This window comes from Oenanthe melanoleuca, chromosome 2 (assembly GCF_029582105.1).
Source record: "Oenanthe melanoleuca isolate GR-GAL-2019-014 chromosome 2, OMel1.0, whole genome shotgun sequence".
In the NCBI taxonomy this organism is placed as follows: Eukaryota; Metazoa; Chordata; class Aves; order Passeriformes; family Muscicapidae; genus Oenanthe; species Oenanthe melanoleuca.
Genome location: NC_079335.1, coordinates 60472421 through 60490054, shown reverse-complemented (window position 1 = coordinate 60490054; position 17634 = coordinate 60472421). Strand labels below are relative to the sequence as shown.

The following is a 17634-nucleotide window of genomic DNA, read 5'->3' as shown; positions in this document are numbered from 1 at the left end:
TGTGGTTGCAATCTATCACACTAGCTCATTCAAATTGTCTTAACATAATTAAAGAGCACAATTAAGCTCCAGGCTATGATGTTTGATGATCTCCTCAAGGTGTCTTCAAAGATACTAGTCTGCAGCATGCTTTTCAACTGTCTTATATTAAAAACAACACAACATGCTCTCTGTTTGCCTAGCACAGGATTCCAGAAGCAGAGCAGTGGTTTCTGTGCTCAAAACTGGAGTCACCTGAGGAGGAGGATTGGGAGAGCTAGACAGTGTTGTGACTAGCACCACCCACTTTGTTTTGTTTCGAGTGAAAACAAAATGCAAGCAGTAAAACAAAGTGGTAGATTGGGCACAGGACTTCTGTCTGCAGAAAGGCATTGCAAAGTTTACATGATTTGTCCACTAAATGTAAGAAATTATTTTTGCCACTTTTAAACTCATTGTTTCTTCTTAAAAAAAAAAAAAGTTACAATCCTCAAAACTAATCATTAAGCTCTGTTACTAATGCTGCTTTGAATAAGAAAATGTCATTCCTGGAATGTCTGATCCATTATTGTCTTGAAGATGACAGGCAGCTGTCTTTGAAATTAAGTGACACAAATTGTCAAATTAGAAACCACATGTGCATCCAAGTGTTCATGTCCTTCTAGTGCATTTCTGACGTGAATCATAGATTTGTAACTGTAGATGCTGATCACAGCTAATCTGCATTATGGCAATATTCATAAAATAGTAAATAAGTGGGAATAACAGGGGAAAGGAAAAAGAAATGAACTTCTCTTTGGTATTACTGACATTTTGGTGAATGCTCCTGCTTATGTCCAGAACTTGGGGAGGCTGTAACCATACCTGACCTCAGTACTCTATCAAAATGTAAAAGAAAGCACTTGTTGCCAGACCTTGGAATATGGCTATTGAGAAGTAAAACACATTACCTGAAAAAGAACAAAAGGTGTTGTAAGAAAATGAAAAGTTTGGGAGAAAAACAAAACAAGAAATCTCAAGTGTGCTCTAAACCACTTTGATCAGGCATGACTAGTACTCATTTTGAGTCTGCACCATCATTCAGATGTTTTTGTACCATGGCAGGTTTAAGCCTTCAGTTCTCTCCTGAAACACTTGATGTTATATAAGATGTCATTTTAGAAAATATGAGACTGTGTTGGAAACCAATTTCCTGAAGAGCTAGGAATAGGGTCATATCGTTATCTAGTGTTATACTTGCAGCTCTGGCAATTTTCTTTTTTAATAAATATGGATAAGTCCATAGGACTCTAAAGAACAACAAATATCTTCTTTTATCTTATGTCTATGTTTCAAAATTGTGGAAAAGATGCTATGTGCAAAAAGGGTCAGAAATCTTTTCGAAGGCATAAAATAATACAAAGTCCCTGATCTAAAACATAAAAAAAAGGCCAGAGACACGATTACAGAGTTGTGTTGAGCAAGAGGTGAGCAGTCAAACACAAATCATCACACCTGACCAGGAACCTCAGTAGTTCCGTGGAGTGATTTGCTGTCCCAGACCCTGTTGTGCAGGCTGCCCCCAGCACTGCGCTGGGCTGGAGCTGCTCTGCGCCTTGCTAGTTCGGATAACAGCCACAAGAGCTCCGTTCCCTGTCACAATTTTGGGCACACAAACCTGTAGAAGAATCAGCCGTACCAAATACACTCAAGCCAAATGAGACTCTTAAGCATCCGTGCACAGATACTCTTCAAATACAGGTTAGTAAATAAAGTGGAGAAGTGAATTTAGCCCATAACAAACCCCACAACACAAACCAAACCACTTTTATTTCTTTGAATTACTTTTGCCTTTTTGCCAGATCAATCACAGACGTTGTCGCTTTAGCACCAGGGCTGGGCAAACCCGGATAAGCACGATAGCAGTTCTCTAGGAGGCCAGGTACGGAATACAAATCACCTAAAGCCAGAACCTTTTTTCCCCCTTCGCCATGAGGCTTCTAAGAGAGAAGCTGATGGCGTTTAGTTTGAGACACATCACCAGCCCTCCGGATGCTAAACGTAGGCGAGTCGTGACTGCAGCCCTTCCCAAGAGGAGAGCGGCTCCTCGGCTGCCTCTCCCGGCCCTCACACCGGCGTCCCACACGGCCCGACCGAGACCCCCCCTCCGCTCCAGCCCGGGCTGCCGCCTCCCCGGGCCGCCCGAGCTGCTCAGCCACCGCCCGCCCCCCTCGGCAGGGACCCGAGCGAGCCCGGAGGGGAAACTCCGGCGGGACCGGCGCAGGCTGCGGGTGGGACGGGGGGAGCAGGCGGCGGCGGGAGCAGCGCGGGCGGGAGCTGCCGCTTTAAATCCATCCCGTCCCGAGGGGCGGGGAAGGGGCCGCCGAGGGGGGGCCGGGCGCGCGCGCGCGGCATCGCCCGGCGCGGCTGCGGAGCCCCGGCGGGCGCGGGGCGGGGGCGGCGGCCCGGGGGCGGGACCGGGACCGGGACCGGGACCGGCGGCGTGAGGGGAGCGGCGGGGCGCGGGCTGCCCGGGCGGGAGCGCGGCGGCGGCGCGGCTGGAGGGCGGCCCCGCGGCTGGACGGGGGTCCCGGCCCGGCTCCCCCGCTATGGCCACGTCCCCGTGCAGCAGCAGCGGCGTCTCCTCGTCGTCCTCGTCGGGGCTGGGCGCGGACGCGGGGCTGGAGATCCGCACGCGCTCCGTGGAGCAGACGCTGGTGCCGCTGGTGTCGCAGGTAGGAGAAGCGCCGCGGGGGAGCGATTTCCCTGCCCCCGCAAGCTCCGGGAGGCTCTGCCCGCCCGGGACGCGGCTCGGCCGCCGCCGAAGTTTGCGCGCTCGGGTCGCGGCGCTCCGCAGCCCCCTCTGTGCCGCCGCGCCCCCTCCCGCCCGTCCCGGGGTCCCGCCGGCTGCCGGAGCCGGTGCCGTGCGGGTGATGCTGCCCGCACGTCCCTCCCCGAGAAAGACTCCGAAGTTCCCCGCAAGGTCGCGGGGGAGCGTTGCGTAACGCCGGGCGCTGCGGAGCCGCCGGCGGAGCGCGCCCCGGGCCGGAGGGGCTGCCCCGCCGCCCGCGGGGGAGGCGCTGCTTTCCGCCCGGCCCGGCCCGGGGCGCGCTCCGCTTCAGCGGCTTCGGCGCAGCTTTGTGTTTTCGCGGTCTGGCCTGAGCGCTGCATTGATTGGAGCTCCCGCTGCACCCCGGGGTAGCGCCCGAGTTTTAAGAGGTTCGGTAATAGGCAAACTGTCTTGATGACCTTTTAGCATGTCCCGCACAGTGCTAAATTACCTTAGACCCCCCCAAACTGGGCTTTTCAGCGCTCTGCTAAGTAATTGTCTGCGGTGGTTTTTGTTGTTGTTGCTGTTAGTTTTTTGGTTTTTTTCCCAGATGTTTAGTTACAAAATTGGTGTTTGAGATACTCATTAGAATTTTGTTTCGTGAAAAATAACGTCTGAAAAAAAGCACAGTATTTGCTGTATAGGATTTGAGTGCTGATCAATAAAGTTAGCAAGTCAAAACCTATCTGTAAAAAATCTTTAAACGATATGTAACTGCTATACAAAGGTAGCTAGTCCTGGTGAGGTCAAATTGTGTTTATACCTCATAATCCATCTGGAAACAAACTGCGGTAAGCCTTGTTCTGTATTTGTATGTCTGGTCTGCAGGAAGGGTTTCTGATGGCTAATTGTGTTTCTGTATCCATTATGGTAATGTCTGTTTGTTTTTCAGTTTGGGGAAATCACAGTTAGTACAGCAAAGCCCTTCAAAGGGATTGAACCACTTGTTCCAAGGCAAAGTAAAATGAATTTTCTAGTCCTGAAACAACTGAGATAAAATAGGGAGATCTCTTTTAGGAAGCTTAGGAGCAATCAGAAACACATCCAGTTGCAAAAGCTGAATTTAGTTGCATGTGTTAAATTTGTACTTTTAACAGATTTATGTGAAGAGGTTATTTCTCTGGAGTACTCTTTAATAACAATGATCTTATTACCTTTGCAACAAACCCACAGAGAAGTGTGCCACGTATGATTTTTTCATTGACCACAAAGCCCGTGACAGCACCTTCCAGAAGGGCTAAGCAGCTCTCACTTCCCTGTGTACAGGGTGTCTGAGCATTTGTGAGCACTCAGAGCTCAGTGTTTCCCTGCTGAGGCACTCCAGACTTGAGACAAGTGTGTTCCTTGAAGCGCGAGCGCTGAGCTCTGTCAGGATTCAGGCTGAAGTTGGTAATGATGTCAGCAGTAGCTCCCTACACCTGCCTGGTAAAATTTAGTGGTTTATCAGTTCTGTCTGTGCCGTTCCATCTGGATTGCTCAGCTGAGATCTCACTGGCCAGCTTTGTTTGGAAATTTATGCAAAATGGTGTTTTTAGAGTGCTTCTTTGTCTCAGAATTTACTTGTAGATTCTGCATAAGCTGTGCATGCAGTAACCCTCAGGATTTTGTTTTTCTGCTTGTACAAAATACACTTGCAAAGGGCTATGTTCCTACTGTGAAGTTAACTTCACAGTTTACCCTTTTGTTAAAATCTGAGAAGCGCTATGTGATACTTGTATACTACTGAAAAAAATAGTCAGAATGTTCCTACTGCTTTTCACTTACTTATTTTAAGCAAAGAGGAAACAAAAGGTGCCTTGTCTGACAAACTCACTTTCAATCTCTCATGTGGAGCTAAATCTTTCTTTTAAGCTAAAAAAAAAAAAAAAGCTGCATTGATTCTTATTAAAATTTATGTAATGTACTGTAATTGTAATACTGTAAATGTGTTTGCCTGATTGCTCTTCCTCAGCAATTGTGAGGGTTGGTTTTGTTTGATTTTTTTAATTGCATTTTGCAGCGTGGGTTTTTTTTCTTATGGACTATGTTGTAACAGAGTACATTTGCTATCAGCAGTGGTATAAGATTCCTATTTTTCCAGCAGGAGAAATTACTCTTAGAGTCATTACTGCATGCACTTATTAAACCAATTAAAATTGGTTTTTAAAACTTAGAGTGTGTACAGTGTTAAACTAGATCTGTTCAGACCTTGATGTGGCCCATTTTTAAGAGTGCCACAGATGACAAAGACGACAAATTTAATTTTAAAGCCATGGTATTAAGCATATTTGCTAACGCTTCTTTTTCACTATCTTCATAGCTGTGCTGTGAAAAGAATAATTGTACAGTATTTTGCAAAGCATGTGGCATGCAGTTCAGAAAATTTGGTTTCAGGGGTCAAGCACCACCATTTTCTTTAAAATAAGTAGCATTTTCTTCTCAAGGATAGATGTCTTTAGTTCAGTTTTCCATGAATAAATATAACTATAACATACTTTAAAAGTCTAGACATCTTCTTCACTCCTGCTACCCATTTCCAGTCTAATAATTTTGGGGTCCATTTTTTTAATGGAAGGTTTTTGGCAACACACGTCAGGAAGGGTGTTTGAAGTGGTCAGTGCTGACTCATTTAATAACAAGTCATTTAAACAGTTGAGGAAAAGCAAAGACGGGGAGAAAGCACTTTTCAGGATGTGGCTCCACCAGTGGATTCCGCAGCTGCCATTCTGCACCTGTTTGGTAGTGTAGGAGCAGTCAGGTACCATCACAGCTGTAGGATTTTGTCTGTCTAGATCTGTTCTAAGGAAGCATTCTGAGAATACTCAGAATTTGTCAGCCTTCACAGTCAGGTACTTGAGAAAAAAGAGGGAAACTTTGAGATCTGTCTACCTGGAGAAGAGAAGGCTCTGGAGAGACTTGTTGCAGCCTTCTAGTACCTAAAGAGGACCTGCAAGAAAGCTGGAGAGGGACCTTTTACAAAGGTGTGCAGTGATAGAGCAAGGGGGAATAGCTTTAAGCTGAAAGCAGGTATGTTTAGATTCAATATTAGGAAGAAATTCCTCTCTGTGAGGATGGTGAGACACTGCAGTGGGTTGTCCTGAGATGCTATGAGTGGTGTACCCCTGGAAGTGTTCAAGGCCATGTTGGATGGGGCTCCGAGCAACCTGATCTAGTGGAAGGCATCCTAGCCCTTGGCAGAGGAGGAGTGGAACTAGGTCACCTTTCCCTTGCATCCCAAATCATCACACATTTCTATATTCCTGAAAGAACAAAGTCAATTTTCACTGTTGAAGGTGACCTATCCTCAAGCTTCTGGAGTGCAGACCAATGTATTACAGCTGCTCAGCTTTCAGAAAGCCCATTTTGTCATAGGCAGTTTGGAGAATTATTGTGTGCCCCTATGTTACTGAGCATGTTTTTCCAATTTTCTTGGTATAGGATATCCTGCCAGAGGTTTTGGAATTGACTTGACCTATATAGTAAAAAATATAAGCTTTTAAGCTTTTCTTTATTTTAGCTACAAAAAGCCCGTGATACCAATGCTTCTGAATGCTGTTGTTGTCAGTCTTAGATTCTACATAAGTTAACAGTGCCTTGAGGTGAATGAAACAAACCTGTTGTTTACTGTTGTATTGTTTCCTTGCTTTCTCTGAAACAGGCTAAAATAATTCCCATTTCAGTAAATGTTATATAACATTACATAATGTTCTGCTACTGTTCTGTTTTTCCAAAGTTTTTGGAGTTGTATATTAGAGCTCAAAGAAGCTCCCACAGCTGATGTTTTCCTAATAATGTGAAAAGCTCACTGATGCAGTTTTCAGACTGAAGGTACGACTTTGGAATAGCCATTGTGCATCAAGTTACAGGTCTGTGAATAATCTTTAGACTTGTCTCTGGGGTTTTTTTTATTTTTTTTGGGCAATTATCAGGGACTGATATGGGGGCCAGTACTGTTTGGGTCTTTATTAATGATCTGAATGTTGGGGTGACCATGTTCAGCAGGCATGCGAACTTCCCTACAGCAGCTGGGGAGTGTCTGGCTGGGTGGCAGGGCTGCTAGACAGAGGGACAGGCTATAAAGATGATATGACAGGAAATTTGTGAAGTCCAAGTCATGCAGCTGAGATGGGGTAATACTCATGCAGCAGTTCAGGCTGGAATCAACTGTTTGCAGGAAAACTGCATTGGAGTCCTGGAGGACAAGTTGAGTGGGGGTCAGCAGTGATGTCCAGCTGCACCTAGGGTTGGTAGCATGAACATAACAAGCAGGGTGCAGAAGTGATTCTTTTTTTGTTTGGCCCTTGTGAGGCAGCATGGGATACAGTACCGTGTTCTACAGTACCAGGGAAAACACTGACAAATTGGAGTATGTGACATGAGGGGAGAGGTTGAAGGAAGTGGGCTTGCTCCACCTCAAGAAGAGAGGTATAATGGTCTGTTAGCTTTCATATGGAGAGCTAGGATGGTACTTTCCTCTCTGTATCACTTGACTCTGCAGTGATTTTTTTTTTTGTTGTTGTTTTTTGGGGTTTTCTTGTTTGTTTGTTTGTTTGTTTGTTTTTGGTCTGGACAGTGGCAGAGTTTACCACAGTCTACAGCTATCCACCTAATGGCAGGTATGGAGAAGACAGAGACAGACGTCTCAGAGATGTATGGCGACAGAACAAGAAGCAGTGGGCAGAAGTTGGAACATGGGAAAGTCTAATGAGGTATAGGAGAAGGCTTTTTTCAATGCAAGGGAGACCAAACACTGGATGAGGGGTGCAGAGCTCCTACAGAGTCTGCAATTCTGGAGGTGTTCAGAATGGATAAGACTATAAGCAAGTCACTCTGACTGGACTTGGTTTGAGCAGGGAACTAGGGCAGATGATCCTGGAAATTGCTTTCATCATAAGCAAGTCAAATGTTTTCATGGATATCTGTTTTGTAATCAAAAGATCTTGCTGCTGAGGAGTAATGGTCAGCTCAGACCTAGCCTTCATAAGGAAAGCTAGGAATGTACTTTCCCATCTGTATCACTTTGATCTGCAGTGATTTTTTTTGGTCTGACATTTTGTTCCCTGGTCAGTGCAGCAAGATGTTTCTGCAGTTCTGTAGTGAGATCTTTACTGTCCCAAATAAATTGGGATCACCAACAAATTTTCATCATTTTATTACTTGCTTATCTCTCCTCTTTCTTTATGATTATATATAATAATCCTAGTACTTTGCAGTACTAGGTTTCTGTGTAACTATTAAGGTAGGTAATCATTCACATTCTGATATCCTTCATCTTCCTTCTCATCATTCTGTCTCTTGATGAGTTCAATATTCATGCACAAGATCTGCTTCTGTTTCTCTTAGAGACTTGATGTCTTTTGAAAACTGTGGTGTGAATTTTTTTTCCTAGTTTTCTTTCAGCAGAGTGTCTTCTTGTCCATGTAGTTGGTGATGTCTACAAAGAAATCTGGTTGTTTTGTGAGGCAGTAATTCCTTTAGCAAACACCTCTGTTAAATCTTAGCCTGTATGTCCTATTTATTTGGGTGTCCACTACTTCTTTCTAATATTTTATACTGATTTGAGATGTCCAAGTGTCAGGGCAACCTCGCTGTTGACGTTGTTTTAAGCAGGAGATTGCATGAGGAAGTTGATGCAATCCACTGTATCTTTGAGCCCCTTGAAATCTTAGTGAATAACATCTAATGCTGACAAGTTGCTGCATTTCATTTTCTATAATATTTTCATATCATGTTCTGCATATCACTTTGATTTCACTCAGATTCTCTGAGTACCTCACAGACATACATTCTGGAGTAGGGATTGCTTCACTTTCTTTTGCAGTTGAGCATGGTTATGAATAGTTGCTCTGCTCTGTTCTTATCTTCTGTCAAAAGAATAGGGCAAAACTGTGATAAGGAAGTAACAAAGTATGTCAGGGTTATAAGTCCTGCAGAAATGGAGTGAAATAGCTGGTACATTACTGTATCTTTAGTGAAACTGATGTTATTCTCCATGGAACTGAAAAAGCATGTACTGTCCAAGAGAGAGCTTTAAGAGAAGTGTAAAACTGCAGACATGGAATTCAGTATGCTACTGTCAGTACTACTGACACTGGCCTGTGGATTTTGTCCATAGGCTAGCAGTGTTTTTGGGGAAGCTGTTTTGTGGATTTGCTGGCTTGGAAGTCCTCAGATGGCTTATTCAAATACATGAATAATGAAAAAAAAAAACAACTAAGGGGAATGTGAACCTGTTGTTAAATGGAGGTGGGACCCTGGTAACAGAGGATGCAGAGGAGGCAGAGTTACTGAATGCCTTCTTTGCATCAGTCTTCACTGACAACACCAGCCCTCAGGAATCTCTTACTCAGGAGACCAGAGTAAAGGAATGTTGGAAGGAAGACTTCTGCCTCATCAAGGAAGATTGGGTTACAGCACATGACATCCACAAGTCAATGGGCTGTGATGGGATGTACCTGTGAGTGCTGGGAGAGCTGGCAGACATCAGAGCAAGGCTGCTCACAGGCATCTTTGAAAGGTCAGGGTGATTGGGAGAGGTACCTGAGGACTGAAGAAATAGTGTTGCTCTGGCCTACATAAAGAGTAAGAAAGAGGAGACAGGGAACTACTGGCCAGTCATCCTCACCTGAATCCTTGGAAAGATGATGGAGCGCCTCGTTCTGGAAGCAATCTCCATCCACGTGGATGACAAGAAGGGGTTCAGGAGTAGCCAGCATAGATTCACTACAAGTAAATCATGCTTTACCAACTTGATTGACTTCTATGGTGAAACAACTTCCTGAATGGGTGAGGGGAGAACAGAGGATCCTTTCTACCTTGACTTCAGCAAGACTTTGGACACTGTTTATTGCAGCGTCCTCATAGGCCAGCTCAGGAAATGTGGATTGGATGAGTGGACAGTGAGGTGGTCAGAGAACTGAATGGCAGATCCCAGGGGGTTTGTGGCACAGGGTCTAGTTGGAGGCCTGTCACAAATGGTGTCCCCCAAGATTCAGAACTAGGCATGATATTGTTTAACTTGTTCATCAATGACTTGGCTTCATCAATGAAGGGGCAGGTGCCTCCTCAGCAAGTCCAGTGATGACACAAAGCTGGGAGGAGAGGCTGATACCCCAGAGGCTGTGCAGCCTTTCAGAGGGACCCTGACAGGGTGGAGATTGGAAGAGGAACCTTCTGAAATTCAGTAGTTTTTTTCTAACAGCTTTAAAGCATTATTAGGCTTCTAATTTATTTATCACTAGTTCTTCATTCTTGGAAGTCTACACAAATGGAGGGGAGAAACCCACCACATTCTTCCTATCTTTTTTCCTCTGCATCATGCATCAGGTATATAAGTCTTGTATATAAGCTGTTGTTTGAATGTCTGTAGCCGTAGTATTGTATTGTAGTACAGGCTCATTACATACCTACTTTAGAACTTGTTAATCAAATGTGTTCTCTCTCAATTAGACTCTAAATAGAAAATGTCTCGTATACTCTCTGCACAATATTTGTAATCTTAAGGAATATGTGTAGTCTGATTCCCTTTCTGAACTTCAGCATTCAGTCCAAACTCAGATCCATTTCAACTTATTTGCATTTCCCATGCAGCAGATGCACTGACAGATTTGTTCCAGCGAATCCCTTGGCTTCCTTGTTTCACTGGGCATTTTTTTGGTACCTCTAGGTCTTTTCTCTTTCATATGTCTAAGGTGCTAAAGGATTCTTACATTGTTGGCTCTTGTTGCTCCAGTATGGTGCCAGAGCTTGTGCATTGCCCCTTATAGCTCTTTTCGGAAGATGGGAAAATTCTTTTTTTGAAAAAGTAGGATGATCCATATTTGTCTTTAGCTGATTGCATCTGAGGAAAAGAAAAGATCTGCATGTACCCCTTTTAAAATGCTTCTTGGGACCTTGTCTTTGGTAAATTGAAAGATTTGAGAAGCTGTTTCTCCTCTTTTCTGGAATTTTTTGTCTTACGAATTAATTTAGTACTCACTTTAGGCTTGAAACTTGGCACTAGTGTCGAATAATAAAATTATGAATTGTGGCAAAGGCTTGCATTGTAACTTTCATGGAGGGAGGCAAACCTCCTGCTAAACTCAGAAGAGTTTTACATCCTGTATGGCAGAGAAACTCTGGATCATATGCTGTAGGTCTGGAAGCATATGGTGCTGCCTGGGTACAGACTTGCACCTCTGCAGTTCCAGTTAGTCACTGACTCAGTGACTTCTCCCTGCGGTTCCACAGGTACTGCAGGTTAAGTTGTGAGCTTCTGGCTCCTGTTAAGTGTCTTGTGCTCCATGCAAATTCTTTTTCTGGCAGAAGCTCAGCTGTTACTCAGCCTACACTTGGTGCTCTGTGCCCCTGAAGGAGCCTGATTGTTTCACTTTGATTTATGCAGAAGAGTTAATCTTAGGAGATTGTCATCTGGATATAGAAAAGGTGATTATTTCAAAGTATCAATTGTATTTCTTGGCTGATGTGGTTGCAGGTTTCCTTTTAATGAGACGAGTTTTTAATTGACAGCTTTTAGTCATAGAAGCTAGGTCGTTGTGAAACATTGAAAGAGAAATAGATAATAATTTACAGCTGTGGTTTATAAGGTATGCTGTGGAGTCCAGGAGTGCCTTAGAATAACTTAGAGGTAAATTATTTTGTTACATTAATAATTAATGATGTTACTATCACTAATTATATTCTGCTTTACAAAGAAAATTACACTTGAACATTTTATCACATGAGCAACAGCACTATCATGAAACAGCTGTGTTTTCAGGCTTTTTTTTCTGTGAACCCTTGGATAGCAAAATTGCCTTTGAGTTAAGCTTGGGTACTGCTTCATAATGTTCAGTACCTTAGTCTTTGATGTGATAAATGAGTCAGACTTACATTTCAAGTGGCTGAAGGAAGATGCTTTTTACTGACGTAGCTGAAAATCAATTGCTCTTTTTCAATGGTATCTTATATTTCATATTTTTGAGATCTGATTAATGACTTTTTTCCAGATTAAACAATTTTTTGCAGTTCTCCAGTAGAATGAGTATTAAATCAAAACTGTCTCTCTGTGATCATGCACAAGAAGAATTAGAGCAGCTTTCTTGCTATTCAGCATTGTTAACAGATGGTTTTAGACAGATTAGGTAGGGAAATCCCCAAAGGATGATTTATGAATTAATGATTGCAAACAACTCTGATTATAGTTCAGTAAAGCTGTTGTGTGTTACTATGAGCCTGTGGCTTTCTGCATGGATTTATTTTATGTTTCTTCATTCATTAGAAGAGTATAAACCTTGCTAGATAGAACCTTAAAGTCTATTTTTTACTTATTGAGCTATGATGCATTTCATTAATAGCCTTATTTAAAGCTAATGGGGTAAATGAGAGGTGATATACACTCCAGAGCCAATTCATAATTGTTTCTCTACTTTAGATACTGAATCGGATTATTTCTTAGTGCAGTGAATTCTCAAATGGTAAGATAACTCCTAAGCGCAAATTGCAAAAGTAATTTATGAGCAAATCCCAAAATTCTTTCAGATGCGCATAGAAAAATAAAAAATCATGCTATTGCTTTTGTCTTACAGAAATGTTTTTATTAAACAGAAGGAATGTAAGAATTTAGAACAACACAAATCCTATTTTCAGATAAAAATAAAGCAAAGTTTTTCTGAAGTAAAAAATCTTGTCAGCTTGTGATAGTATTTTTGTTTATTCACAGACATGAAAAATGTTTACAAGTAGAAGGATAATGTCCAATGTTGCAAGCACTTAGGAGTTAGCATGTAGGAGTTAGACCAGTGCATGGAGCGTTCCCTCTTATCTATCAAAGATTCTGTATTGTCTCTCTATGGTACATTTAAATATTCTTAAATTTCTAACTGAATGAGTTTTTATTGCCCTGGAGCTCTTCAATGAAGCAATTAAAAGAACATACAGACATTTTAGCATAAATAAGATAATAGTTCCTAGATTATACAAAGTTTTTGTTTTGCACCCCTGTAGGTGGGTTGTAGTTGGATTTGCATAGCCTTTTCCAGAGCACACTGTACTTCTCAGTTAATCCCTGGAGCAAGTCTGTGCTTTTCAAAATTAAATACCAGGTGTTGCTCTGAACTGAAGTGGGATGTCAAATTGCTGCTAAGGAAGCCTTCTCTGAAAGAGGCTGCAGGAGCTCTTTGGTCAGGAGCATGCAATGTGCGAAGGATTCAATAGCTGGTTATTCGTGGCAGGGAAGCCACCTGCTTCAAGGACTAACAAGGAACATTTTCTACATCTTCAGGAGCCAAACCCAGTTTGAATAGAAGGAATTCTCAATTGCAGGTCATACAAGTTTGTTGTCCCTGCTACCTCCTTTATTATAATGTCTGAGTTTTTAGTTCCACAACAGTGGTGAGGTTTTTTTAATAAGCAGCTCAGAGCTGGCTCAGGCATTGTTTGCACAAGCAGTACAAGGTTAGGTCCATTAACAACAGCAAGTTGAGGGGAAAAGCAAGAATTATTGTTTGCCAGTCTCTGGTTTGAGGTTACCTGATTATATTAGTAAATTGAGTTATTTCTGAGACTTGCATCTCTCTGGTGCTGAAAACATGTCTGCATCTGTTTTGACCACATCTGAAAGTTACTTTAAACAATGAACTTCTCTCAGAGTTGGATTTTCTTAGGCTTAATCCTGCCCAGGTTTTCTAGGTGTGGAATGAAAAGCAGGAATTGCTTTGTTTATAAAATCTAGCTGTTTGGGTAAGATACTGAAGGGCAACAGGAGAGGAGGAAAGTGTACTGCCCTGTATGCCCTGAAACCCAATTATTTGGTCTACTAGCTTATGCTCGCCTTTTCTAGTGAGGTGGTTGTGCGTTTCAAACTTCAAGACAGCAGTTGAGTTAGAAAGCCAGTTTTACTTAAGAACACATTTTGTAATAGGTTAATGCATATTTTATGATGTCCAGTGTGCTTGTTGATGTACACATTGTATTATCAGAAGAAGTTAAGTTGGACCTTATTTGAAAAACTGTCTTTGCCAACTCATGTCAGGTTGCACAAAGCTACAAATTTCTCAGTCGGTGAACTTGATTACATCTCTTTAAAAAGAGAAGAAAGGTTGAACTTGAATTGTCTGAAAATGATGATCTTTTTCATGGTCACTCATTGCTGTAGAAATTCTGAAGATGCCTTTTTTGGGTCCATGGTGGGGCAGTCCCCTGACTTGTACAAGGTGTCTTTGATTATTGGCTAAGCCTCACTGAGGACTTCCCAGTGATTTGTCTCTTCTTCCATGTGTGGAAAAAAGGGGGATAGCAGCAATGCAGGTTGGTTTTTGTCTGCAGATCAGTGGGGATCCCTGGTTTTAAGGAGTCTGTGAAAAGAGAACATTAAAAAGAAAGCATATTTCTTCTCTACAGTAGGATACTTTAATAACATTCATTAAAGTAATTTAATCCTCTGCATAATATCAAGAATCCACAGGCTGCAAAAATAGTGAGCTGTATTCATTCCTCTTTTTTTCCCCTCTGATATTCCTTTTCACAATTAAATAAAAAAATTAATCCCACAGGAAAAAAAAGAAAGCCTTGAAATTTTCAGAGTTTTCGTTGCTTTGGGGGGAAAAAACCAAACAAACAGAAAAAAACAAACCAAGAAAACCTGCCATGCAAATCCCCAAATCCAAAATAATCCACACTGGAGGAAACAAATTGCTGCAGTGCATTTGAACAAATTCATCTATATCACATTTTAGCTAATAATTTTCTCAATGGTGTTTGGTTTGGAACTTGAAATTTAAAAGTTCCTTGGTTTTCTAGGAATGCATTCAGCACAAAGAAAGGGTATTCACTACTATAGTACAGTCTTGCTCTGAGTTGAATCCTTTCTTTTGATCTCTTAAGAATTCCAAGAATGTCTAACAAGTACCTAGCAATGGTACTAATAATCTGAGGTGTGTATTTGATTTTGAAGTTGTGTATTCTTCTCTTTCCTAGTGAACTCTACAAAGAGTCGATTTTGAAGTGTAGATGTGAAGGAGGTAAAAGAGGACGGTTTCACCCCTTCCAGATAATATTTATATCTGCTGAAGCTATTGTGCTTGTGAGAAGTGCACAATTTTGTATTGTTTTAAAATTTAATGTACAGTTTGCAGTTAGCCAACTGAAAATCTGGTTACAAGTGCATTATAGCTCATGTTGCATTTGCTTGTTCAACTCTCATGATCTTTTCTAGGCAAGCATGTGGAGGGCTGTGGGATATAAGATACTAGGTTAGGTACCCCAGTGATCTGAGCTGGTAGGGCTGTTGTTGTGTTGCTTGGCAGCCCCTACTTGTCCCTGCAGGTCATGGATTGTTCCCTTCTTCCTTTTCAGAGGTGGCTTACCAGCTTGTTAGACACTGCATGTGAATAATTGCCTGAGGCTCTGCTAAACGTGTTAGCATTTGCCCACAGATAAGTGAACCAGCCTACAGGTTGTTAAAGTTGTTTATTTAACTTGATTCCCTGAAGGCTTTTATAAAAGATGTGTATAAAACCAGTGAGAAGATATTTTAAAAAAGCCTCCAGGTAAAGGTACAAATACAAGTGTCTCAATGCCACAAGTCTAAGTACTCAGCAGTCTTGGATATGCAGTGCATTTGTGCTATTCTTCTAGACACCACTCCAGAGGGACGATAAGGAAAATTCATAAATAGGGGGTAGCTGGATTCCATCACTTCATGGAAGCTGTCTCAAAAGTGTTGACTCAGCATCCTAAATGATGTGTTGAGGTCTGTATGACTTCTGCAAGAAGGTTTGATTTGCCCCTTTGCATAATAACACATAGAAGAAACTGTTCTGGTTCAATAGTCCATAAAGCAGGGGCAATTGTCTGAAATAATGTTTTCAACATAAAAAAATACATGGGTTCTTACAGTTAACTAGTGCATTAGTAGTTAGTGCAGTTGAAATTTCATTTTAGTTAGTCTTTTCCAACCTTTGAAAACTTTAAAAATTGAGTTTCTGCAGAGTTTATTTGTTGAATTTTTCTGTGAAATTAAATATGGATAGGTATGAATTTTTCAATCTGAAAATCCACACACTAGCTAAACTTTTAAAAAAAAATATTTTAATGCTTGAAATTGTACAAAACACTAAAGATTTCCATAAGTACCTGGACAGACATCTCATCTTAACAGACTTTTGTTTTCTAGGACAGGTAAGCAGGTAGTTCACTAGCTGAGATCCCTGAGTCTCATCTTGTGATGAGAAGTCTGTGTGGCAGTTCTTCTGGTAGCCCTTATGGACAGGATGTCCAATGCCAGCTGCTGCTTCTCTGCTCCCTCTGGGGCGTGGTTGTATCCTGTAGCAGGTGTGGGTGTTGGAACAACGTGTGCTGCTGTCTGGCTAAATGAGTCTGAAGACCTGATCCTCCTCAAGGAGTATGCAAGACCTAATGGGAGACAGTACCTAAAATGTAATATTAGAAGTTCCTCTCTGCCCCCAAACTCAAGATGAACTAATGAAAGTACAAGCAGTGTGGGAAAGGCCTTTTTGACCAAGATTTCTACATGTTGTATTAAGTTAAACTAAATTTACCTTACAGCCCTCTTCTTTGTAGGGGTTTATAACTTCTTTCCCAGTATGTAGTGCTATTACATTTTCTTAGCAAAGATTGTTCATTCCTGGTATTATTATTATTTAAGAACCAAATTTTTTTACCATTCTAAAGTTAATGGAAGGTAGAAAGCAGAAAATACACTAAATGGAAGAGGAGCTGTTTCTCTGAGGCAGCTAATCCTCGTTGCATTGAGATAACATCTTGAATTTTTTCTAGCAGGAAAGCTAATCAATATAGAATTAAAGAATCAATGACCTGGCTTGGAAGGGACCTTAGAGGTCATCTAGTTCCAGCCCCCCTACCAAGGGCAGGGACACCTTCTAGTAGATTAGGTTGCTCAGGGCCCCATCCAGCCTGGCCTTGAACACTTCCAGGGATAGGGAATACACTAGAAGTAAAGATTTTTTTTCCTGATATCTAATCTAACCAGATTCTCTTTCAGTTTGAAGCCATTCACCCTTGTGCTGTCACTACATGTCCTTATAATAGACGGTCTCCATCTTTCCTATAGGCTCCTGTCACGCACTGGAAGGCTGCAGTGAGGTCACTTAAAGCCTTCACTTTTCCAGGGTGAATATGAGTGTGTTGGGTTTGCATGGCAGGATTCTGGTACTGGGGTGGCTTCTGTGAGAAGCTGCCAGAAGCTTCCCCCATGTCTGATAGGGCCAGTGTCAGATGGCTCCAACATGGACCCACTGGCCAAGGCTGAGCCAGTCAGGGATGGAGGTAACGCCTCGAGGGTGATGTATTCAAGGGAAAAGGTATTGTGCAGAGGTAATTGCAGCCAGAAAAGAGTGGAGTGATAATATGAGACAAACAATTCTGCAGACACCAAAGTTGATGCTCCAGTTGCTGGTGCAGACCTTGGTGGGGCAGTTGTCCCCCTGCAGCCCATGCAGGTTCACAGGGATGCTGTCTCCTTGTCCTGCTGGGGGAAAGGAGGTAGAGAATCAGGAGTAAAAACCAGAGGGGAGGGGTAGAGGGAAGGTGTTTTAAGATGTGTTTTACTTCTCACAATCCAACTCTGATTTGGTTGGTCATAAATTCATTTCATTTCCCCAAGCAGAGGCTATTTAGGCCATGATGGTAACTGATGAGTGATCTCTCCCTTCCTTATCTCAGCCCACAAGCCTTTTATTATATTTTCTCTTGCTTTTCTTACTGAGGAGGGGTGTGATCCAGTGGCTTTGGTGAGCACTTGGCATCCAGGCAGGGTCAGCCTACCACACAAGAGGCAGTAACAAATACTGCTCTTGAGAGTCTAAATCATCCTGTGTACAGTGTGGGTACTTTCCAAGGGAGAGAGG

The 17634-nt window shown here is 42.4% G+C and overlaps 1 protein-coding gene across 1 annotated transcript in view; it reads left to right on the top strand.

Annotated features, from left to right (window-relative positions):
• Positions 1–2489: 2489 nt before the first annotated feature.
• Positions 2490–17634, top strand: part of CTNNAL1 (catenin alpha like 1) — a 57218-nt gene continuing 42073 nt past the window's right edge. The window contains exon 1 of the mRNA XM_056483251.1: positions 2490–2693. Coding sequence (XP_056339226.1) covers positions 2568–2693 — 126 coding nt within the window. The 5' untranslated portion in view covers positions 2490–2567. The remainder of the gene's footprint in view (positions 2694–17634) is intronic.